Below are 26079 nucleotides of genomic sequence, written 5' to 3' on the forward strand. Positions count from 1 at the left end.
CGAAAGATCTTTCCTGGACCCAACACCAATGGCATTGTGAAGAAAGCCCGTCAGTGCCTCTACCTCCGCAAGAGTTTGCGGAGGTTTCGTATGACACCAGAATCCCTGGCAAATTTCTATAGAGGTATGGTGGAAAGTGTGCTGACTGGCTGCATCACGATCTGGTATAGGGACACCAATACCCCTGAGTGCAAAGTCCTGCAAAAGGTAGGGGACAGAGGCCAGAATCATATGCTGAGAGCAGCAACAATCATCAGGGATCCACACTCCCCAGCACATGCTCACTTCTCACTGCTACCATCAGGAAAGAGGTATAGATGCCACAAGACTGACACCACCAGGTTCAGGATCAGCTGCTGCTCCTCCATCAACCGACTCCTCAACAACAAATTCAATCAGGGACTCATTCAAGGACTCTTACTTGTGCACTTTATTGATTTTTTTCTTCTCTGTACTGCACAGTTTATTTTTATTTCTTTATTTGTTCATGTGTGCACAACCAATAAATGGTAATTCTTCCTTGCCCACAGTGAAAAGAATCTTAGGGGTGTATGGGATGTCACTCTGACAATAAATGTATCCATTATTTCTGGTAGATGTACTTTGATGTGTTCCATCAACAGACGCTTGAAGCATTTCATAATGGTGGAGGTCAGTTCCACATGGTGGTAGTCATTGGGGCCTCTTTGGTACAGGGACCTGCAGGGACGATGGACTGCTGCAGAGACATGTTGAGGATGTCCATAAGGACCTCCGTATGTTATCTGGTCCTGCCACCTTGTGTGGGTGCACTTTGGATAGGGTTCTTCTCACCTCGGCCACGGCCGGGGCCCATTTATCAGGGGGACATTGCGTTTTCTTCAGTGTCACCTGTTCTTCTCATCAAACTGTATATAGGTGTACAGTTGTTGTCTTTATTCACAAGGTTGTCTTGTGATCTGTTATGATCTTGGTCCCTTGCCACATGCTCCTCACACATCACTAGTGTCTGTGGATCTTCTGTGCCTAATTATGATTTGGTTCTGAGTTCAGCCCTGGCTGGTCTTAGTGCCACCATGTTTTCTGAAGACAGCATCAAAAGCTCTGAGAAGGGCCCGGACCTCTACATCCAGCCATGGTTTCTGGTTATCCCCAGTTGTGAAGCATTTACATTTAATTTTTTTAAATTTAGACATGGGGAATGTCTAACCACAGGTTGATTCAGCCCTACGAGTCTGTGCTGCCCAATTTAGAACCCATTAACTTTCACCCCAGTAGGGGTTTTTGAACAGTGTGAGAAAACCGGAGCCCCCAGAGAAAACCCATGCAGACATGGGGAGAACGTACCAACTCCTTAGAGGCAGCATGGGATTCGAACCCAGGTCCAGTCACGATCACTGGGGCTGTAAAGGCATTGCACTAACTGTTACGCCAACCGTGCTGCCCCACTTGATCTCAGCGACATCATCAATACGCTTTCTGATGTAGACAATCACTGAACTTGTGCATTCTTTGGTGTTCATATGACAGTTATAGGTGTCAGCTTCCCTGAAATAGCTCCAGTCCATGGCCTGCAGTGTTGCTCTTCCCCTTCCCCGGCAAGCCCAGCCATGTTCTGATCTCTCTGCGAACTTTTTCATATAGACATTGTATATGAATGTCACACATCTGTAAAAAGAAGATGTCAAGAGTGACTATTGTGGCAGTCATAAGCCCATCTTGCCTGATATCTGGCAGAGGAAAACTTTAAGCAACAACAGAATAAAGTTGATGGTGCCTTGGGAAAAGTGTGTGTCAGTAAGTGATGGCAGGCACTGTCATTAATAGCAAATTTGATTCAGTGTTTCGATAAAGAAGCAGAGAAGATTAATGCTGCAAATATAATTTTTTTCAAAAGGTGTTAGATTAAGCACCACTAATTATAAAAATTTAAAAATGGGTTATTAAAAGGTCCATAAGCCAGAGAGCAGAGGGATAAAAATAAATAGGAGACTAGGGACTGTAAATGCTGGAGGAACTCAGCAAATCGAACAGCATCAGTCAACGTTTCAAGCAAAACCCCTTCATTGGGACATTTTTAATGGTACCTTTCAAAATGGAATGCAACTTGGAGAGACGCTGCAGACGGCAGTGTTCTTATTTGCTGGCTGTCCTTCTTTGAGGCAGTAGAGATTTCAGGTTTGGAAGGTGCCGTTGGGTTAGCTGTGGTGACTATTTGGACTATATTCTGTAGGTGTTGAAAACAGCAGCTACTGATGGATGAGCATATAAATGGTGTGGAGCATTTCATCATATGTCTTGTCAAAGGAAGTAAAAAAGCTCTCGGATCTCAAGAGGTGAGTCGCTCACTGTAGAGCTCGTCGAAAGAATCAAAGACTTGTTGATCCAAACCAAGGCTTTTATTAGCAAAAGACAGGAGCTCTTCACAGGTGTCCGACCAGTCCGGAATGATCCGACCTGGCTAGGGGCATAACCCTTTAAGGTCCAGACAGTAGGCGTGGCTAAGCTCTCAGCCAATCGCTGTAAGCACAGTCTAGATACTGTAACTATATACACTATATACATTGGTGACAGATCTGTACTATCACACTCACCAATGGTTACTTGTTTTTGTAGCCACAGTACCTTCATGACTCGTTCAGGTGAGTGTTTGCTCAGAGGTGATTGGCATTGAATGTCAAGAATAATCAGCGCTCTCTTTGTTGGTCATTGGCTGGCACTTCTGTGAAAAATGTTACATATCACTTCTCAGTCCTTCCCTACATGTTTTTGTGGTTTTGTGCCATGCAGGCAAAGGCTGTTCCAATTGTTGAGTTGATGTGAATAGAACTGGACATTGTACATTATCAATGAACAGCTCTAATTTTGACTTTACAAAGCAGTTGAAAATGGTTGAACCAAGGATGCTGCAAGGACGTATTGTGACAGAGAAGAAGGTGATTCAACCCATTGACTGAGGTAGTCCTGCAGTGATGAAGCGCTCTAGCCCGAAACGTCAGTTATGTATTTGTAACTTTGATATATAAAGAACACTGCTTGACCTGCTGAGTATTTCCAGCATTATGCTTTTATGTCCTTGGGCTGTTATGATTGATCTGCAACAATCACAACTATCTTGCTTGGTGTTTGATAAGACTCCAGTCAATCTTCCCCTTGATACCCATTGGCTTTGCCTTTACCAGGGATCCTCGGGGCTGCCTTGATGTCAAGCACAATCACTCTTGTCTCATCTTTGGAATTCGGCTTTTTGGCCCTTGTTTAGCCCAAAGATGCGGTGAGGTCCGGAACTGAGTAGTCCTGGCAAATCCTGAACTCTTCATCGATAAGTTCTGGCTGCTGGGGGTGGAGGGGGAAACATAAAATTATCTGGAGAATTTTCAAAGGAAAATAAAATATACATTTACAAAATCATATCATTACTAAAGGATATTTGCCAGAACTTAACAGATCAGATTTATTGTCAGAGTACATGGATGAGATCACATACAACCCTGAGATTTCTTTTTCCTGTGGGCGTGGTAGAATCATCACTAATTGGTAGTGCAAAAAAAAGCAGCATAGACATGTAACAAACAACGAACTGCAAACAGATAATGAATTTGTAAACAAAATGTACAATACAGAGTGAATTAAAAACTCAATAAAGTGCATAAGTAAGAGTCCTTAAATGAGTTTCTCATTGAATTTGTTGTTAAGGACCCTGATGGTGGACGGGTAGCAATTGTTCCTGAACCTGGTGATGGAGGGGGAGCAGCTGTTCCTGAACCTGGTGGAGGAGGGGCAGCAGCTGTTCCTGAACCTGGTGGTGGAGGGGATGCAGCTGTTCCTGAACCTGGTGGTGGAGGGGCAGCAGCTGTTCCTGAACCTGGTGGTGGAGGGGATGCAGCTGTTCCTGAACCTGGTGGTGGAGGGGGAGCAGCTGTTCCTAAACCTGGTGGTGGAGGGGGAGCAGATGTTCCTGAACCTGGTGGTGGAGGGGGAGCAGCTGTTCCTGAACCTGGTAGTGGAGGGGGAGCAGCTGTTCCTGAACCTGGTGGAGGAGGGGCAGCAGCTGTTCCTGAACCTGGTGGTGGAGGGGATGCAGCTGTTCCTGAACCTGGTGATGGAGGGGGAGCAGCTGTACCTGAACCAGGTGGTGGAGGGGGAGCAGCTGTTCCTGAACCTGGTGGTGTGAGTCTTGTGGCACCTATCATGAAGACCTATCATGGGGTCTTCAACCAGACCAACCTGAAGGAGACTCAGATAAACTACCACAAACACATCACATGTAAGACCAGGGGAACCAACACACTCGACCACTGCTACACCACCATGAAAAAAACAAACCGAGCCACACCACCGATGCACTTTGGCAAGTCTGATCACCTGGCTGTACTCATGCTCCCAGCGTACAAGCAGAGACTGAGGACCACAGCACCAGTGGTGAAGACGGCAAAGGTGTGGTGGAGAGAGGTGGAGGAGCGTCTTCAGGACTGAAGACTAGAACATATTCACAAACTCACCCATAGATGCGAATTCATATGCAACAGATGTCAGCACCTTCATCAAGACCTACGTGGATGAATGTGTGCCCACATGTAATACCAGGTATTCCCCATCCAGAACCCCTGGATGAATCAGAGAATCCGCAAGAACAATGGCGTTTAAGGCTGAGAATCAAGATCTTTACAAGAAGTCCAGGTACAATTGCAGAAGGCCATCTTCGAAACAAAGTGGCAATTCCAGAGAAAACTAGAGACAGATGCACGCCAGCTATGGCAGGGAGTGCAGGCCATTACAGCCTACATAGTGAGGGCTGCGATGCTTCACTACCTTCTACGCCCACTTTGAGAAGAAGTACCAGACAATGCCGACCAGAATCCCTGAAAAGGCTGAGGATCCTGTGATATCTGTCTCTGAGGGCGACGTCAGAACATCATTCAAGAGGGTGAACCCTCGCAAGGCGTCAGGCCCTGACTATGTACCTGGTAGGGTACTGAAAATCTGCACCAACCAACTAACCGGAGTGATCGTGGACATTTTCATCCTCTCAATGTGGCAGTCAGAGGTTCCCACCTGCTTCAAAATGGTATCAATTATCCTGGTACCCAAGGAGGGTAGCATGGGCTGCCTCAACGACTACCACTCAGTAGTACTAACCACTACTGAGATGAAATGCTTTGAAATGCTGGTCATAGCCAGAATTAACACGTACCTAAGTAAAGATCTGGACCCGTAGCAATTCACCTATCATCACAATCGCTCCACAACAGATGCAATATCACTGGCTCTCCACTCAGCTCTGGATCACCTCAAAAACAGCAACTCATACATACATCTGCTCTTCATCCACTACAGCTCGGCCTTCAACACCATTATTCCCTCAGTGCTGGTCAAGAAGCAACAAACTCTAGGCCTCTGTATCCCCCTCTGCAACTGGATCCTTGACTTTCTCATCGGAAGACCACAGTCAGTACAAATTGGAAACAACATCTCCTCCTCACTGATCATCAGCACAGGCGCACCCCAAGGATACGTACTTAGCCCACTGCTCTACTCATTATCCACCCATGACTGTGTGTCCAGGGACAATTCTAATGCCATCTACAAATTTGCCGATGACACCACAGTTGTCGGCAGGATCACAAACAGCAATGAGGAAGCGTCCAGGAGGGAGAGAGATTAATTCGTTGAATAGTGTAACAACAACCTTATGCTCAATGTCAGCAAAACCAAGGAGATGATTGTGGACTTCAGGAGGAAGTCAGGGGAACATGGCCCAGTCCTCATCGAGGGCTCAGTAGTGGAGAGAGTCAAGAACTTCAAATTCCTGGGTGTCAACATCTGCGAGAATCTGTCCTAGAGCCACCATGTTGATGCAATCACAAAGAAAGTTCCACAGTGGCTATTATGATGGAATATTTAGGAATGTTTTTGGGAGTTAAATTGGTAAAATTAGAGAAGGTTACATATATACATATATACACTTTAAAACAGATCTTTTTTGAAATACTGAAGATTTCATATTCAGTAACTTTACAGAAACTATGGAGAATGCTATGCAAATTTTCCAAGTAGGTGCTCATTGAAATTATGTCATGAAATGAATGAACTATTGTCTTGGAAGAACAACCAGAGCCAGGTTGTCTGTTTTGGACCTTTTTGCAAGGCTTTTGAGCTCTCTGCAAAGTGCTCACTCAAAGGACATTCCGAGGTTCTTGTTTACCTAAAACAACAGATTGACCAAAAAGACGAACTCCTGTTGTTTGCTGGAGAAGGAAGGGTTTTGCAAGTGAAAGAGAAAAGTTTGAATCTCAGATAGAGAGAGAGAAACAGAAGGGAGTCTTTGACTGTGTGTGTGATAAAGAAAGTGGTAACAAGCCAGGAGAAGCTTGTTGGAACTGAAACAGAAGCTCCAGAGTGGCAGATGGCTGAAAGTGCTATCTGTCTGATGTTTCTCTTGGAATAGGTGGAACAGAAAGTAACTCCGTAGTAGCCTGAAAGAAAGAGGTTATCATCTGGAGAACTCTGATGGGACAAGTTTCATCAGCAAGACATTGAGGTGACGAATGGTGGTACCTCAGTTGTGGAAATCCTGGAACAACAGATCACTCTCTGCAAACCTACAAGAACCTTCCTGAGCAGTAAACATTTACCTTTTGAGTACCAAAGCCTGGTGAACATTATACATGTTAAATTCTGAGCACAGTATAAGAATTGCCTGAAACTAGAGAACTTGGAAGAATGAGAAGTGAGATTGGACTGTGAACCAAATAACTTTTCTTACATTTACACATACATCATACACATGCACTTAGAATTAGAAGGGGGTTAAGTTAATAGAGATAAGTTAAAGTTTGATTCTGTTTTCATGTTTAAAGATCATTAAAAACAACTTTTGTTTAGGTAAACCATTTGTCGTGTTGAATATCTATTGCTGCTGGGTTTTGGGGACCTTTGGGCTCGGAACACTAGACTTTGTGAGGTGTCTGAGGAGATTCGGTGCGTCACTGAAGACTCTTGTAAACTTCTACAGGTGAACCGTGGAGATCATTCCGCCTGGTGGCATCACTGCCTGGTATGGAGGCCCTGACTCTCCGGACAAGAATAAACTCCAGAGGATTGTTAACTCGCCCTGCGACATCACAGGCACCAGACTTCACCCCATCTACATGAAGCACTGTCTTAAAAAAGCAGTCTCTATACTCAAAGACCCCACCACCCAGGCGATGCCCTCTTCACTCTGCTACCATCGGGGAAAAGATACAGGGGCCTGAAGACCAGCGCTCAGCGGCACAAGGACAGCTTCTACCCCGCTGCCATCAGATTCCTGAATGATCAATGAAGCACAGACACTAATTGCAATTATTATTTTTTAGAGTAATGAGGTAAGATGGGTATGATGTTTGCTCTAAGATGCCGCTGCAAAACACCGAATGCCATGCCTTGTTCATGACAATAAATGCTGGTTCTGATAACACTGCCCGAAGCAACAATTCCCAAAGAACTGGATGGAAAATCGGGATCCCAACAACCAACGAGCAAGCCCGAGGGGTCTCGCAGCCTCCACATTTTAATCCACTGAATGGTTGGAGTTGGGCTCCCGGAGTCGGGCTGGCACACCCTCTGCGCGGTGCGGAAGCGGTGGACTCAGCGCGGACGCCACCACCTGCCCACCGTCTCCGCCTGCATCCTTCCGAGCCCAGGCTCGTCCATCAGCGAACCGCCCACCGCAATCGGAGCGGTGACCTGCAACAATCAATGTTTTCTGGTCTCGGAGGCGAATCGCTGTCGCGGCGCCGTGGCTTAGTTGGTTAAAGCGCCTGTCTAGTAAACAGGAGATCCTGGGTTCGAATCCCAGCGGTGCCTTACGACTAATCGTGGATATTTTGCCAATTTTAGCGACCCTTGCAATTATTGCGGAGAGTGGTTGGCTCGAAATCCACAACATTTTTGGCGTTGAACTGTTTTGCAATTTTGGCTGTTTGCAAATCTCTCTTTATGTACATTGTGCAAGGTAGCCCCCGAGTGCAGTTATAATTCCTCAATGTGGAAGATCTGAATACCATACACAGGCTTTACCTTTGGTTTTGCCCTGTGCTTCGCTTGGCAGAATTGAGGAATCTTGCTTTAGGCATTGTCTTTTCACAAATAATTAATGCTATTTACAAAGTTTTTATTCACAATAAAAATGACCTTTATTCACAATAAAAATCATATACAAAAGAAAACACTGCAAAGTCTTTTCACAATCCGTACCTTGCAGTGTTATGAGCCCAAAAGACCCCAAGACCCAGCAGCAATAGATATTCAACACGACAAATAGTTACTTAAACAAAAGTTGTTTTTAATTATCTTTAAACATGAAAACAGAATCAAACTTTAACTTATCTCTATTAACTTAACTAACCTAACCTAACCCCCTTCTAATTCTAAGCGCATGTATATGATGTATGAGTAAATTTAAGAAAAGTTCTTTGGTTCACAGTCCAATCTCACTTCTCACTCCTCCAAGTCCTCTGGTTTCAGTCATTTCTTATACTGTGTACAGAATTTAACATGTATAAAGTTCACCAGGCTTTGGTGCTTGAAAGGTAAATGTTTACTGCTCAGGAAGGTTCTTTGTAAGTTTGCAGAGAGAGATGTGTTATTCCAGGATTTCCACAACTGAGGTACCACCATTCGTCACCTCAATGTCTTGTTGATGAAACTTGCCCCATCAGGGTTCTCCAAATGATAACCTCTTTCTTTCAGGCTACTACAGAGTTCCTTTCTGTTCCACTTATTCTAAGAGTAACATCAGTCAGATAGCACTTCCAGCCATCCACTGCTCTGGAGCTTTTGTTTCAATTCCAACAAGCTTGTTTCAGTTGTGACTGTTCAGTCTTTCTCCCTCTCTCTCACTTGCAAAACCCCCTCCTTCTCCAGTAAACAATAGGAGTTAGTCTTCTGCTCCCATCTGTTTTTTAGGTAAACAAGAACACAGGAGTGACCTTTGAGTGAGCACTTTGCAGAAAGGTCAGGAGTTTTGTAAAAATGTTCAACACAGACCCCCTGACTCCTTCAAGTCAATGGTCTATTCATTTCATGACCTAATTTCAATTAGCACCTACTTGTGAACTGTGCATAGCCATTCTCCATAGTTTCTGTAGTCGCTGAATATGAATTCTTAAGTATTTCAAATAAGATCTGTTTTAAAATATGTGTATGTATGTAACCTACTCTAATTTTACCAATTTATCTCCCAAATACATCTACAAATATTACATCACGAGTGTAAACCACATTTTAATGCATAGCACCATAATGTGGCCAGAGAGGGGTGGAGGGGTTTGAGATACTCCTCCTTCAGTTGTTTGAGGGATTTCCCCACTGGTCTTAGCCCCTTGACGATGTCTAATGGGGGAAGAAGGGCTTTGATTTGGCTGCCCCAGGTTGCACTCCGTCCCTCAGCATGTCCTCCTGCAGGCTGGCTGGAAGACCGAGCTCTGGTCAGACAAGAATGTCTTTCACCAATGATCTTCCAACAGCTCTGGATATCTGACTCCATGTGCATTCTGCAGGATTGACATTAAGTTCAGAGTCCTCTGTTACACTGTCGCTGAGGATGAACTGTGATGGGATCATTCTCCACACAATCTTAGTGAATCCATAGTGTGCAGAGGTGAGCGACTGTCTCCTCCCCATCACAGTTGTCTCAAGGGCAATGTGTGTTGGGGTTGATATTCCAGTCATACAGAAAAGATCTCGTTGGGAGGCCTCCTCTCTCCACCATCCAGGCCAGGTCTTCGTGCTTGTTACTATTGCTGATGAGGCATTCCACCAGATGACCTGGACAGTCTGCTCCGAGATTCACCACACAGATTCCATTGAGACCTTGACCCTCAGTGTCAGCAGAACATTCCATGCTGACCACTGGCTGATTGTCTTGTGGTCAAAGGCTTTTTCCTTGGAAAAAAAAGTTTCCACAAAGAATACAGCAATGACCAACTGACTGGGACATTATGTGGCCGCCTGGCCAGGCCCATCCATCACAACATCTCGGACAGGTCGATGGCACCAAATACAGCAGTACTTAAGATCACCTCAGACCTGATAACAGATTCTTCCTGTTATCAAAAAGGAGTGCCACTCCCACAGTTCCAATTTCTGGTGGACTTTGTTCTCCACTCAAATTTTTGTGAACCAGAATTCCATAATCCTAAAGTAGCTTTTAAAAATAAATAATTATTTGTGTCCTTTCAATTAAAAATCTGGTTTGATTAACATGCAAGTGCACAATATATTTGAGGGGGAAAAAATGTATTAGCAATCAAAACACTTCTGAGGGCCACACCTGAATTCATTGGGGAGAACCTAATTGCCATCAAACCATAGAACACTACAGCACAGAAAACAGGCCATTCAGCCCTTTCAGTCTGTGCCAAAACATCATTCCACTAGTTCAACTGACCCATTCTATAACCTTCCAATCCATGTATCTATTCAATTTATTCTTAAAACTTAGGAGTGTTTACATTATATGCTTAATTTATGATATCCATATGATATGACCTGTTGTTTGTTATTATTAGATGACTTTATACGTAGGATTTATATGTTAAACTCAATAAAATTATTTAAAAAGAAAACTTAAGAGTAAGTCTGCATTTACCATGTCAAATGGCAGCTTGTTCCACACTCCCATCATTCTCTGAGTGAAGAAGTTCCCCTAAACCTTTCCCCTTTTACCTTAAGCCCATTTCCTCTTGTATTTATCTCTCCTAACCTAAGTGGAAAGAGCCTACTCTCATTTATTCTGCCTATACTCCCCATAATTTTGTAAACCTCTATCAAATCTCCCCTCATTCTTCTACGCTCCAAGGAATAATGTCCTAACCTGTTCAATTTTTCCCTGTAGCTCAACTCCTGAAGACCCAGCAACACCCTAGTAAATTTTCACTGCACTCTTTCAGTCTTACAGATAACATTGGATTCGAAGTGGAATCCATTAGCTGAGCACGAGCATCCTGCAATTTCCCTCAGAAAACCCACTGACTCACTCAGTGAGATAACTAGGATGACAACAGGTTGACTGGCTTGATTCATTTCAATGGATAGAAATAGGTCTGAGGGATGGTAAACCAGCAGCAATTAAATGAAGTAACCAAACTACAAAAGGAAAACATTTGTAGACATTCTCAGTAATCAATCTGTCTGTATCATGAAAATATTTAAATTCGTGGGAGAATCACAAACAAGGTGACATAGCCACAAAGGAACAGATCATTTAAAAATGATGTGCATTGACAATTCTTCTCTCAGATGAACTTCTGGAATTCTCTGGACCAGAGAAAGGAGGGTGGCCAGATCATTTGATGTCAGGCAATTGAAGATATGGAGAAGTGGCACAAAAGAGTTGAGGAATCTGGTGACCTCATCCTGATCATGTTTTCTTGTGTATATGAGAGTGACTGGGACACTCTTTGCAGAAATTAACTTTTATCTTAAATGAAGAACAATTTTCATCTTATCTTTTGGCATTACTGTATGATAAATAGCATGGATCCAGTGTAACGGGTTTGCATAGGACGAAGAAGAGGAGACAACTGCTTTCCAACATTTATTCACTCCCTTTTCGAAGACAAAATAACACAACCATTGTCCTCTAAATTTTCTTCCTTTTCTGCTCCTTTTTCTCCTAAGCATGCAAAATAACAGAATTTACACTGTGAAATCTCAGCAAAGCTATGTTGATTACATGACCAATAATGGTTTCCACAGCCACACAGTTTTCACTCCAAACCATTGGCAACCTGAGCTCCAGATACAAACCTTCAATACGGTCACCTCTTCTCATCCCAGTTCCGATACCTGACACCCCTCCAACCAGTTCAAGCTGTCTCCAGCAGCCCACAGCTTCAGCGGTTTCCTCACCTTGAGTCACCAGCAGCCTGCCACATGAATTGGTCCCTCAGCCACAGAGACTCATCACCGTGGTCACCACCCACCCCCCCCCCCCCCCCGTCATCTCCTCTGCTTCTCCCTCTCAGTCGGAGGGAAGGGGGGGTGATCTTCTTGTCTTCTAGTTCTCTGCTCCAGACCTCCGCTTCCCTGAAATCTGCAGCCCCTCATGGCTGCTGCTGATTAATAGGTGCCCCATCTTGGGCGCAGACTCCGCAGTAGCGGGATTTCAACTAAAACCACCATCAGGTCTCTCAACGGGCCATTCAAAGCCCTTGCGGAGCCAACAGCAGTTGTGGCAGCTCCGGCAGCGCTGCCATCTTTTTCAGTGAGAGTGCAGAGATTTACTAGGATGTTGCGATCTTGATCCAATAAATAATTGCTTGAAGGCTAAGCGAGACACTTATTAGTGACACATTCTCAATTAGTTTCAAATACAAGTTCAGATGTATTTTAATCTTTTCTTTTAGCATGCAAACTTGAAATGATCTTCTTTAACGTTGACATGAAGTATTCATAAATGACATCTGCACTGATGTCCCGTGAATACAGAGTAACATCAGTGCTAACGGGCAACTAAAGTTATAAGTGTTTCACTCACCCTTTATGTTTATAATATTCTATCTAAACTCCCAATTCGCACATGTTCCTACTGGCTCTACAACTCCCGAATACATTGCACATGCTCCTGGAACCGCACATGCATGTAACCACAAAGATGCCCATGGGAAGTAAAACACCTCCAACGACCACGCAAGGACAAACGGGATGCCGACCGAACAAGGCAAGTAAATTCTTTACAAATTTTTTGCCCCCTACACCGGGTCTTCAGTCAAGTTACAGGGGAAGATTAAGCAGGTTAGGACTTTGTTCCTTGGAGTGTAGAAAAATGAAGGGAGATTTAATAGAAGTTTACAAAATTATGAGGGGTATAGACAGAGTAAATGCAAGTAGGCTTTTTCCACTTAGATTAGAAGAGATAAATACGAGAGGACATGGCTTTAAGGTGAAAGCCGTGGTTCTCAACCTTTTTTTTTTCCACTCACATACCACTTTAAGTAATCCCTAGGCCATTGGTGCTGTGATTAGTAAAGGATTGATTAAGGTGGGATGTGAGTGGGAAGGGAAGGTTGAGAATCACTGATCTAGATGCAATAGTTACTGAATATTTTTGCTTGAGAAAAATTGTCCTTTTGGCCCATTTCCTTTGTTCTGAAACCGTGCACATAACGAGTCAATGAGGGATGATTAAAACAGTGATTTTCAAACTTTTTCTTCCCATTCACATCCCACCTTAAGCAATCCCGTACTAATAACAGAGCACTGATGGCATAGGGATTACTTAAAGTGGGATGTGAGTAGAAAGAAAAAGGTTGAGAATCACTGCATGGTGGTGTGGGAACTTCTTCACTCAGAGAGTGGGTGGTGGAACTAGCTGCTATCCTGATGTGGTAAATGCGGGCTCACTCTTAAAGTTTTTAGAATAAATTCGGTAGATACGTGAATGGGAAAGGTCTGGAGGGTTAATGAAAGGGTGTAGGTCGATGTAACAGAATGATGTTTTGACATAGACAAGAAGGGCCAAATGGCCTGTTTTCTGTGCTGTTGTGTTCTATGATGGGATTAAATGGATATAAGGAGACTTTGAATTGTTTTCTTTCTGTAAATAATTTATTATGCTGGTCTTTGATGTGGGGGGTGGGGGGAAGACGCTGGGTTTGACCACGTCAGACAGCGCAAGTGGCATTGACCTCGGCAATAGTTTGGTTGTGCGCCAAGAGAAATGCTGCACCCCTCCCCCCAGACCCCATCCCTCACATCTCCCACATACTATCACCCCCCCCCCCCCCACATACACCCACACCCTGTCCCCCGGAATATCCCACACTCTGCACCCCCCCCATCCCACATACACCCACTCCCTGTCCCCCAGAATACCCCACACTCTGCACCCCCCCCCCGCATACACCCACGCCCTGTCCCCCGGAATACCCCACACTCTGCACCCCCCCCGCATACACCCACGCCCTGTCCCCCGGAATATCCCACACTCTGCACCCCCCCCATCCCACATACACCCACACCCTGTCCCCCAGAATACCCCACACTCTGCACCCCCCCCCCCGCATACACCCACGCCCTGTCCCCCGGAATATCCCACACTCTGCACCCCCCCCCCCATCCCACATACACCCACACCCTGTCCCCCAGAATACCCCACACTCTGCACCCCCCCCCCGCATACACCCACGCCCTGTCCCCCGGAATACCCCACACTCTGCACCCCCCCCCCCCGCATACACCCACGCCCTGTCCCCCGGAATACCCCACACTCTGCACCCCCCCCAACCTGCATACACATACACACACACCCCGTACACCCTGCGCCCCCCACACATCCTAAACTCTCCACCCCCCACACAACCCGCAACCCCCACATACTATTACCCCACCAGACTATCACCTCCCCCACCCCCGAGGCGCCGCGGGCCGGCCGTGCACGGTCCCTGCTCCCGCGCGCGCACCGCGGTCCCGTCGTCCCTCGCGCGCTGACTTCGGCTACGGGGACGGGCCGAAGGCGGAGGGAGAATCGGTGCAGAGCCCCCGGGGCCCTCGCTTCCCCCGCCCCCCCCCCAACCCCTCCCCATTCACGCGGCTTCGTTCGACTGAGCCGCGGCCCTCGACGCGATGGAGAGCACGGAGGAGGGTAAGAGAAGGCCGCGGGCGGGCGGGATGAGGCGAGGCCGGGGATCGGGGTAGGAGTAGGCCGCCACCACCCTGGGGAAGGCAAGACGGCGGCACCCCCCTCCCCCCTAAAACAACCCGGGCCCAGGCCGCGGACATTTCCCGACTGCGCCCCCCACCCCTCCTCCACACAGTTAGGGTGAGAGTTAATGGCTGATGGGTTGTTTCGGGGCAAGGGGGTTAAAGCGGGGCACGACCAGCTTGGCCTGTGCTGACAAGGTAAGGTGGCTTTCCTCAGGGACTCGCGGCCTGGGCAACGAACAGCGGGAAGCGGCGGCACTTCGTCGGTGCCCCTCAACTGCTGGGATACCCTTCAACGTGGAACTTGTGAAAGCAAAACTTTTCTTTACCAAGGCAAGAAAATAGCGACGCCAGCTTAATATTGGGCCTCAACACCCCCGCCCCATAACAGGTGTTAAATCTAAAGCAAAGTTGGGGATAGGTGGGCACAGACTTGGTAGGTTCCTTCCCCAATACGTATTTTAACGAAGTAGTCAGGTACAGGTCGAGGGAGGTCCTCGTCATGTTACTTTCGCTAATTTTCAGTTCCAGGTTGAAAGGAGATTTGTATCTGTCTTGAGTACAGTTACAGATAAGTAGAAATGCTGTCAGGCCGCTGTGGGTGGGGTGGGGGTGGGGGGGAGCACCTCAAGGTTGCATGTGATGTCATGTATGGACTCTTGACAATAAATCTGAACCTGGAACTGTTCTGTAAACTTGAAACGTGTTGTTGGAGGAAAATGAATATTAGCTTTTCTAAATCATTGTTATAATTGTTGGTAGTTGCCATCTGAATCGATCCATTTGGATTGATTATTATTGCTAAATAATAATGATACGGAAATGCCATTGGATGTTTTTGATGGAGCTCGATTTAAATTATTTTTGTGATAGGGTGGTTTTGGAGGGGGGGGGAATACATACCACATATTAATGAAAACTTGTTCTAAATCTCTACAAGTTTTTCCACATGTTAATTCAATACATATTTGTCTTAAATGCATATTTTGTTAAAGTATAACACTGCCCAGCTCATGACAGGTTAGCAATATCCTGTTTCCCTCATTAAGTGGCAACTGCTTTGTTTACACCTTTATCCATATGACAACTCATCATTGCCCAAGCTGCTGTCATGGACTCTAGGGAATGGGAATCCCTCTGGCATTTTCAACATATTCATACAAAGGCTTCCTTTACAATGAAATATTTTAATTATGTATTGCGGAACACCTTTATAGGGCCAGCGATCAGGGTTTGAATCCTATGCTGTCTGTCAGGAGTTTGTACATTCTCCCCATGTCTGCATGGGTTTTCTCTGGGGGCTCCAGTTTCCTACCACCGTTCAAAGTGTACCAGGGGTGTAGGTTAATGGGGTGTCAATTGGGCAGCACGGACTCATGAGCCACAATGGTCTGTTACTGTGCTGTATGTCTAAATTTAAAAATTAAAATTTAAACTTTTTTCTTTGACAATAATATCTGATGCTAGTTCAATTATTAAACAAATGTTTTGTATTTTTTTCTTTGTCCTAAAGCTAGTTTCAGTTGAACTTTCAAAGCAACTTTGCTTGAGGTGAAGTGTGGAGTACAGATCCTAAACAGAGTAAACAGAGTTTTAGTATTTGAAATTGCAGACCTTGCTGCTCAAAATAGGTCATAATTGGATAAAATGCATGCATGAGAATTTTTTAAATCACATCCCTATAAATAGTGTGATGCTGAGTTTTGTTGCAGTTCCATGACCTGTGAAAGAACTTTGAGCATCTGTGATTTGGCTGAAATAACTTTGGATAAAATATTTAAGTATTTTTTAAAAAAAGTAAGAACCAAAGAACTGAATTCATTGAAAACATTTAATTATTTTAAACTTACAGTTAATTACATTGAATGTCATGACTTCAAGGAAAGAAATTACCTGAAAAGTCTTTCTTGGGGGCTTTCCTGGCCAAAAATGAATGTAGTATGTGCAGTAGATTTCCCAGCATATTTACAAGAAGTTCGCCTCGTACTGGTGATTTATATGAGTCGAATGCAAGATGTCGAAGTACTCGAGATGGCAGAGGTCGACAGCATCGAGTCCACGCTGCTGAAGATCCAGCTGCGCTGGATGGGTCACGTCTCCAGAATGGAGGACCATCGCCTTCCCAAGATCGTGTTATATGGCGAGCTCTCCACTGGCCACCGTGACAGAGGTGCACCAAAGAAAAGGTACAAGGACTGCCTAAAGAAATCTCTTGGTGCCTGCCACATTGACCACCGCCAGTGGGCTGATAACGCCTCAAACCGTGCATCTTGGCGCCTCACAGTTTGGCGGGCAGCAACCTCCTTTGAAGAAGACCGCAGAGCCCACCTCACTGACAAAAGGCAAAGGAGGAAAAACCCAACACCCAACCCCAACCAACCAATTTTCCCCTGCAACCGCTGTAACCGTGTCTGCCTGTCCCGCATCGGACTTGTCAGCCACAAAGGAGCCTGCAGCTGACGTGGACTTTTTACCCCCTCCATAAATCTTCGTCCGCGAAGCCAAGCCAAAGAAGAAATGCAAGATGTAGTGTGAAAGATGGCTGTCACGACTTCTCAGAGGGTTTGAGGTTTTGTGTTTAATTGGCTATTGGAACTGATTCTCATAGTGAATCAGATGTTGTGTGTGTTTGCAAAAAATGTTATGCGATACTGACGCATTCAATGGTGTTATGAAGCATTTGGGTATTTTGTTCTTCTGTCATCCATAAAAATTTACATGTATATGTAAATATTAAATGTAAAATTTAAATTTAGACAAGGTCCTTTTGGCTCACGAGCCTCTGGTGCCCAATTAACTGACAACCCTGGTATGTTTTGAAGGGTGGGAGGAAACCAGAGCACTTGGAGGAAACCCACGCAGACGTGGGGAGAACATACAAACTACTTGCACACAGCACTAGATTCGACCTGGATTTCTGATGCTGTAGCAGCATTGCACTAATCGTTATGCTAATCAAGCCACCCTTTTGGGTCTCTGAAATTCTGCAGGATGTTTGTGGCATTTGTTGGCACTTTCTGGAAAGCTTCATTGAGATAATTAATTCTAGCTGAAATCAGCTGCAGCAGCACGTCTTAGGATTCTTTATATCTGAATGCCAAAAAATGTTGACCCTAAAGTTTAGGAACATGATACTCATGTACCAAAAGGTAGAGATTAGATACTAACCTGAATTATTTTCTGATGACTTAAAAAGAGGCATCCTGTTGTGGGAAAGAATCTTATCGACTTTTTGTGGGTGCCATGTTATGATTAGAAGAAGACCTGTGAAAATCCTGACCATTAGCAAAGAGTCACATATACTACCAATAAAAAGCTTTGGGCATATTTTTGATTGAACATTTTACTGTTGCTGTGTTAATGAAGTTGAAATCGTGTTGGACCATTTGTTGCGGGTGATCTCGTATCATGTGTCTAACTATGACATTGGCAATCTGTTACTTGAATTACAGAACAGAAATGTACATCCAGCACATTTTGCATCTGTTTAACTGACATATAATCATACATTGGAATTTCATAACCATAATTCTACATATTTGTCAGAAGTGTTATAACCACCATTTGAATAATGTTTAGTGATGCTTACATGCTTTAGTTTTAATGTGACTGGTATTGATGTGCTTAGATTTTCTGGTACTAGATGGATGCAGCAGCAGATTGCATTGCCTTTCTGCTGAAAGCCTTACTGTGATTGAAACAGGTCTTGGCTGTAACTGATGAATATTTTGACACAATGCATTGCCACTTGTGTTTATGGAAGATGGGAATTTTTTGGGTAGGGTGCTACGTGGGAAAGTAGACACTTGTGTGATTGAATTATGTGGTTATTGAGAAAGGGAGATGCATTGCTGTGATTTAGATGGTGCAGATGTATAGATTGACACCAATGGTTTTGGAGTGGTTGGGTAAAAACCAGCAGTTAGTGGTGGTAGAGTTTGGTGAAGAAAATCAAGAAACTGGCAGTATTAAAATTGTGGTGTGGCTGGAGGCAGCAAATCAGGGAAGATGTCATATTGTGTCAGATGATCTGGGTTGGTAGGGTGGCGGGGGGGGGTGGGGAGGGGAAAGAGACGCTGGGATTGAGGGCGAAGGAAAGTAATTCCCTACCTTAACAAGTATCCTAGTCTGGCTCTGTGCTGTGAAAACCACTTTATCCTTTAATGGATCATGCTGTCTCATTGGGTAGATTTCCTATGCAAAGCTCAGAAGCTTTGTACTTGGAAGAAAATCATGGAATGTGACCCTGATCAAGAAATGGTCAGTATTGCATTTTTCTATGTTTGTAATTGATTTTAATTTCTATAGTTAAGACAATTGCAATGTATAGTTGAATTTCTAGAAGGTGATGAAGACTCTATGCTGTTATATATATATATATAGATAGATATATATATATATAGATATATAGATATATAGATAGATATATATATCGTTAGGAAAGCTAGAGATGTGGGTGGAGGTGGAAGATCAACCACCAACTTGAAGAATGGTGGAGCATGCTTGAAGCACCAAATGGCCTATTCTGTTCTGGTTTCTTGAGCTTTTATTAATGTTTATTTGTATATTGTTCAAGTTTTGGGATTACATTTCCTTGGTGCACTTATAAAGGGAATTCTGAGGGAAGCTAGAGACAGAAGGATTGTAGACCATGAAAAACCCTATAATACTATAAGATGCTTCACAACTTGATGAGTTGAACAGTTTTTATGCTCGCTTTGAGAAGGAGATCCCAATGGTACCTTTGAGAATCCCTGCAGAAGCTGATGGCCCTGTGATATCTGTATCTGGGGTCAGCGTCAGAACATCCTTCAAGAATGTGAACCCTTGCAAGGCTTCAGGTCTTGAAGGTGTATCTGGCAGAGTAATGAAAAGATTTCAGGAAGGTGAATATCAGAACACAGCACAGTCCTCATTAAGGGGTCATGTGTGGGAAGGGTTAAGAATTCAAGATCCTGATGTGTCAACAACTCTGAAGATCTGTCCTGGGGTCTTCATGTTGATGCAATCGCAAAGAAGGCTCATCAGCAGCTATACTTTGTGAGGAGTTTGATGAAATTTGGTCTGTCACCAAAGACTCTTGCAAATTTCTGCAGGAGTACCGTGAAGAGTATTCTGAGTGGATGCATCATTTGCTGGTATGGAGGTGCCAAAAAAAATCAGAGAGTTGTGAACTGGGTGTTAGTCTTCACTCTTTTGAGGACATCTGCAGTATATTAAGAAAGTAGTCTCTTTCCTCAAGGTGTCTCACCACCCAGGCCTTGTCTTCTTCACTCTACCATCGGGAAGGATGTATAGGAGTCGGAAGATAAGCACACAGCGACACAAAGGCAGCTTCTTCCCCTCTGCCATCAGATTTTTGAATGAATAATGAACCACAGACACTACCTCACTATCCCTTATTTTTGCACAAATTGTATTTATTTTTAAAATGTAATTTATAGCAACGTTTGCACTGTAAAGTTCCCACAAAATAACAAATTTAGTGACATGTTCATGACAATAAATTCTGATTGTTTTATCATGTGGCCAAGGAGGCTTTAATGTGATGGCACTTTAATATTAGCTAGAGATGTATTGAACAGGATTTGAGGGGTTGGGCAGTAAATAATATTCCAATGACAATGCCATTAAAATTATTAGATGTTGAAAGAGAATTTCTTGAACTTCAGACTTGAATTTAAGCTGTTCTTCACATCACTCAGCATTGCACATTGGTCAATAGTAGGGTATTTGCAGAGGAGCCTGATCCTTTTCCAATATGATACTCATCTAATTATACAAGGTAAGGCTCATAAGCTGCAGTGAAAAAAAAACCTTCGTTGAGCATTTACTTGAGAAAAAATGATAATGCAAGTAGAATTGAGCCATCAGTGCCTTGTTCGAACTGTAGAATAAAACAAATAAGAAGGATGTGGATGCTGGCAATCTTTAAAAAAAAATCTGAAGATGTTGAAACTACTCAGCAAATGAGAACAAAAAAAGCTATTAATCAGTCCTTAATCAGAAATACAAATACCTGTGGCGACCACTTACCACCAAGCGAACCAATCCCAAAATGGCGGACGTGCTGTTTGAAAGGTGGGAAATTGATCTACATCCATCACAGGTTCTTAATTCTGGGCTGATGACATCATTGATGATGTCACTTCCTGTCCAAGTGACAGAAGCAGTGGTGTATATAAGCCCTGCATGCAAGCCTGGAGGTGTCAGTCATGCACTAGACTCCACAGTGTGTACAATGACTTCTCTGTGTATACATCAACTTGACAATGTGTACACTGACGTCTATAGTAGCTCAGTATAGAATACTTTGCTACGTACTGGTATTACTTAATAGAGTACTCAGTTAAGGCTAATTTGTACACTTTTGACTTATTTAGAAATATAGAGGTTTATCACAACAAGCAGATGAAATTGCCATTTTGGAAGAGCTGTGGATCCATGAAACATCATGATGGCACCAATTTCTTTCTTTTGAAAATATTTTGCAGTATAAACAATGTGCCTCAAGATTTGAAAAAATTGCAAATATTCTTGTAATCAGGAAATCCAGAGCACAAACATGACAATGAAGTAAAATTTAACAAGAAAAGAAAAAAATTTCAAAACCCCTTCCTTTAAGCAAGGTTGAAAGATGACGTGTATGAATCAAGCGACACCAACTTGGAGACGGACAGCACAGCGCCAAAGTTCCAGAACAAAACTAATTCTTGAGATTATGATAATAGTCCATTAATAGAAAATAACTTTCCAAACTAAGTTCGGGCAGGTCCAGAATATATGAACTTAAGATGCATCACTCATTTTACATTTGTCATGTAAGGGTTTGTGTCTGAATAAAAACAAGACAATTTAACTTTAGTCATTTGTACCATGTTAAAGTGCAGCAAATAATGCCATGCACAAAAGGAAGTACTGTTAAGCAAATTAAAAATGGAGTCCCAAACCTCATTAGATAATGAAAGATTCAAATTCTGCCCCCAGGTGTTCTTGATTTTAACTAGTGGAGCTAGTGTTAGATCAGTCCCTTCAAACATTCAGTCCTCATCGACCCCTAGGCATGGAATCCTGGCACTGAAGTGGGGCAGGGGGGTGGTTGGTGGCAACGCTGGATGGAGGCGACGGCAGCGCTGGACAGAGGTGATGGTGGTGCTGGCTGTGGTGAAGGAGATAACGGCGGTGCTCGATGGTGCTGAACGGGGGGGTCTGGTGGCAGCAATGGACATACCTCACACCCCTTTGTTCTCCCATTCCCTCTCAATTACAGTATACGCAGAAGCCAAATACAATATGGCGGCCACCAAGCACTGGTCTCTCAAGAGCTTAGCCAGCATCGCCATAACTGCTATATTAAATTGACCCACCCTTCCCACATTATCAGCCCTCTCAGTTGTTATTGACTGCCCCCAGGTATATTTGACCCCCTTTCAACCCCCCAGAATTTATCGACCCCTTGGGATGGTCCTATTGACCCTAGGAGTCAATATCAACTATTTTGAAACCCCTATTGTAAATCAAAAAATTTGTCAAGAACAGTCACCTCGGGGATTCCAGGAAAATCAGGGATCTGAGATTGAACAAAATGTCTAATTTGTAAATTCAAAAAAAAGTTTTAGGTAAATTAAATTTTAAATCAAAAGTTGCAACATTTTTGCCAATAAAAAATCTTTGAAACATTTAATACCCAATCTGTGCCAGTCATTGAAGGTGGTGTTAAGAAGGTAGAAAAAGGTGATTGGATGCAAGGACTGGTAAGAGAAAAACTCTGCAATCCAAAAAAAAACCTAAGTTGTTCCCATATTCTCAGACTGTGTTTTAATTATTGGGTTTCCAGTTAGTTTATATAAAGAGGAAAAGACCCTAGAATTATCCACATGGAAGTATTCTTAGTAAAATTTAGTTCCATTTCTACCCATGTGGGACGGTCAACTTGTTTCTCAAATTGTAGCGAAAGAATCAAGTTATGTATATTGACCACCCAATAATAAAATCTAAAATTAGGAAATGCCAAACCACCGTTCCTTTTAGCTTTTTGAATATGAACTTTATTTAAACGGGGATGTTTTCCTTAACATATATAAGATGTAAGTGAATCAAGTAAATCAAAAAAAGATTCAGGAATGAAAATTGGTATAGATTTGAAAAGATTGAAAAATTTAGGTAGCATGTTCTTTTTTAAAAAAATGTTTTTAATAATTTTAAAACCACATCTGAACATAAATATTGACTAAAAGTATACATAGAAAAAATACATGTGTGTATATGTAAAAGAAAACAAAAAAAACCCTCATCACTCCCACCCCCCCCACCCATTAATCCTAACTAATAGAAAAGAAAAGCAAAGAAACGAGGAGAATGTCAATATAAATAATTAATTCAATACATATAATTGAGTTGAGGGATACCAGCAGGATGGGCCTTCAAGAGTCTCTTACACCTTCAAACCAACGTGGTAAATATGGGCTCCATACTTTCAATAAAAAATAATATTATGTAATTTTCTTGTGGAATACATGAAAGTAATTCAGCATGACACCTCTCCATCTCTAAATCCACATCTGATTTCCAAGTAATGGCAACGCATTTCCTAGAAACAGCTAAAGCAAATCGTAAAAATTCAATTTGATACATAGATAATTGTATGTTCGTCTTAATAGAATTGATACAACAAATCATGAAAATAGATAAAGGTGACCATCTTGATAAGAGTAATTTAACATAATTTAATAAAATTAGGACATTTTCCTTAAAAATGTGTTTATAACTCCTAGTAATTGTAATACCAAAATAACTAAATTGATCCTTCTCAAAATTAAAATTAAAATACATTGGTATAGGATCATTTAGAGGTAAAAGTTCACTTATGCAGATTCAACTTGTGCGTTGAAAACTAGCTACATTGAGATAGCAAAGATAATATGTTTTGTAAATAAGCATCTGGATTAGCTACAAAAAGCAAAAGATCATTCTGCATATAAGAAAACTTTATGTTCAATGCCATTCCTGTAAATCCCTGTAAAATTCTACATTTACAAACGGCAATTGCTAATGTTTCGAATACCAAATCAAAAAGTAAAGGACCATCTTGACGAGTGCTTGTTGAAGATTAAAAGGTTTTGATTGTTGTAGATTAGTAAGAATTGAAGCAGTAGGACATAAATATAATAATTTAATCCATTTAATAAAACATGGTCGAAAATTAAATTTTTCTAGGGTCGGAAATAAATAACCCACTCCCTCTGATCAAAAGTTTTTTCTGCATCTAAAGAAAGATCCCATTCAGGGACAGGAGTGGGGGATAAATATAAAGTATTCAATAAACCATGTACAGTACAACTCCATTTAACTGATATGGCTGGGACTGGGCCTACATTGGATAAATGTTTTTTTCGGAGAACTAGTCATTTTTTAAAAAAACAGCCAGTACCAGCAGCAAATAACTTGTATCAATGTTAAAAGAACAACATACAACAAGGGAAGCTATTTAAGGATTAAAATAATGCTTAATTCTACCAAAAAAATACTGGATGCCACTGATCACCAACCCATCCCCACCGCTGCCGCTGATCCCCAGGAAAGCTTCCTGAGCTGGTGGAACACTCACTTGCAAAACGGCGGGCTCCTGTCTCCCTGGTCACCGGAGTACCTGACAGCGATGTCCGAGTCCCGACTGGAAGCACACCAGGGTGTCGTGTGTGTGTGTGTGTGTGTGTGTGTGTGTGTGTGTGTGTGTGTGTGTGTGTGTGTGTGTGTGTGTGTGTGTGTGTGTGTGTGTGGTAGGCCGAAGGGAAGGTTTGGAGTCTGTGTCGACCTCTGGTGTGCCAAGAAGGGATGGGGGTGGGAGAGGGGGGAGGGAATGCCTCCGAGATCCCATCCTGCCCGGAAGCCACTATCCTTGATGATGCTGGTATAAGGGTTCTTCTGACCACTTTTGGCTGGAAGACAGTGGCACACAGTTTGAGGGGAGAGTTTGAGAGAATAGTCAATAGGGGGAAGTAAAAAAAGAAATGGAAAGAGAGAGGGGAGGGATATAACTTGAAATGAGGTCAATTGTCGTTCTAATTTCATGTCTGGTGAATTTTTTTTTTAAACCTGTGAGGTCAATTTGGTGCTGAAAAATAATTTGGATAAATGAGGATTTCTGACTTGATTTGGATATCCTCATTTATCCAAAATTTTAAAACATTTCAGATAATGGAAGATTTCGGAGAATCCGATTTCAGATAATCGGAGTTGTATTGTATATTAAAATAAGAATAACGATTTTTAATAAAAGTCGGTTTGATCTTCAGAAATGATTGATGGTAAAATATTCTCCAATCTGTGGGCCAATATTTGAGCCAAAATCTTCATATCATTAAGAAAAAGGCCTATAAAAAGCACATTCAAGTGAATCCTCCCCCTTTTTCACCATAAGAGAAATACAGGAATCATTAAAAGATGGTGTAAGATTCCCTTGTTTAAACGAGTCATTAAGCACAAAACTTAATTGGGACACAAGCAATTTAGAAAGGGATTTTAAAACTTCCACAGGGTACACATCAGGTGTTGGAGATTTACCTGATTGCAAAGAAGAAATTGCAAAAAATATTTCCTTTTGGGAAATCAGTGCCTCCTGACTTGTATGTTTATTGTGAGAGCATAGAAAGTTTAGGTAGTCCAAAAAGTCCATCATTAAGTTATTATCATTATTAGTATAAAATCTGGAGTAAAATTCTCAAAAGATATGATTAATTTTAGAATGATCTGTAATATCCATACTGTCATCCATCTGAATCTTATTAATTTGTTTCTTAGCAGCCATTCCTTTCAATTGGTTGGCCCAAAGCTTACTGAATTTTTCACCATGAATATAAAGTTGACTTTGACTCGTGAGAAGTTACTGTACAATGGAATAAATAGAAAGATGATTTAAATTTAGTTTTAAGTTCAACTCTTTTTGTATAATTCAGGGTTTTTAACATGTGTATTACTGTAAATCAATTTGTTTAATCTGATTGATTAAATCTAATCTTTTCTTATTAGTCTTCTTGATTTTAGCTGTATAAGAGATAAATTTCCCACTGCTTTCATAGTGTCCCAGTCAATCAAGTTAGAAACTGTTGAAGAAGAATTTGTATTAAAGAAAAACTTAATTTTCTCTTCCATAAATTTCAAAAAGTCTTTAAAGTAAGGTAGAATTAAAACTAAAATGGCTTTTTATCGAAGGAAAGTCAGGAAAATTCAAAGACAAAATAACAGATATCATTATTCCATGATATTCAAATGATTTGGTCAATGAAAGCAATTGATTAGCTCTTAAAAAAAATCAATCTGAGAGAGAGAATGATGAACATTAGAAAAAAAATGAGTGCTCTCTTCTATTAGGATGGGAAAAATAACACCAAACTTCTGAAATACCAAAATTTG

The 26079-nt window shown here is 42.5% G+C and overlaps 1 protein-coding gene and 1 non-coding gene across 4 annotated transcripts in view; both read left to right on the plus strand.

The window, feature by feature from the left end:
* Positions 1 to 7753: 7753 nt before the first annotated feature.
* On the plus strand, positions 7754 to 7827 carry trnat-agu (transfer RNA threonine (anticodon AGU)). The gene has a single exon. It is a non-coding gene; the product is annotated as a tRNA-Thr (tRNA).
* A 6601-nt stretch (positions 7828 to 14428) lies between these two features.
* Positions 14429 to 26079, plus strand: part of marchf6 (membrane-associated ring finger (C3HC4) 6) — a 105083-nt gene continuing 93432 nt past the window's right edge. For 2 of the 3 annotated variants that reach the window (XM_069906835.1, XM_069906845.1), the window contains exon 1: positions 14429 to 14608. Coding sequence is in view for 1 of the 3 variants with exons in the window: in XM_069906854.1 (XP_069762955.1) it covers positions 14590 to 14608 (19 nt within the window). In the remaining 2 variants the exon portion in view is untranslated. The remainder of the gene's footprint in view (positions 14609 to 26079) is intronic. The other variant, XM_069906854.1, reaches the window with a different exon arrangement.

The sequence above is a fragment of the Narcine bancroftii genome, chromosome 1 (assembly GCF_036971445.1).
Source record: "Narcine bancroftii isolate sNarBan1 chromosome 1, sNarBan1.hap1, whole genome shotgun sequence".
In the NCBI taxonomy this organism is placed as follows: domain Eukaryota; kingdom Metazoa; phylum Chordata; class Chondrichthyes; order Torpediniformes; family Narcinidae; genus Narcine; species Narcine bancroftii.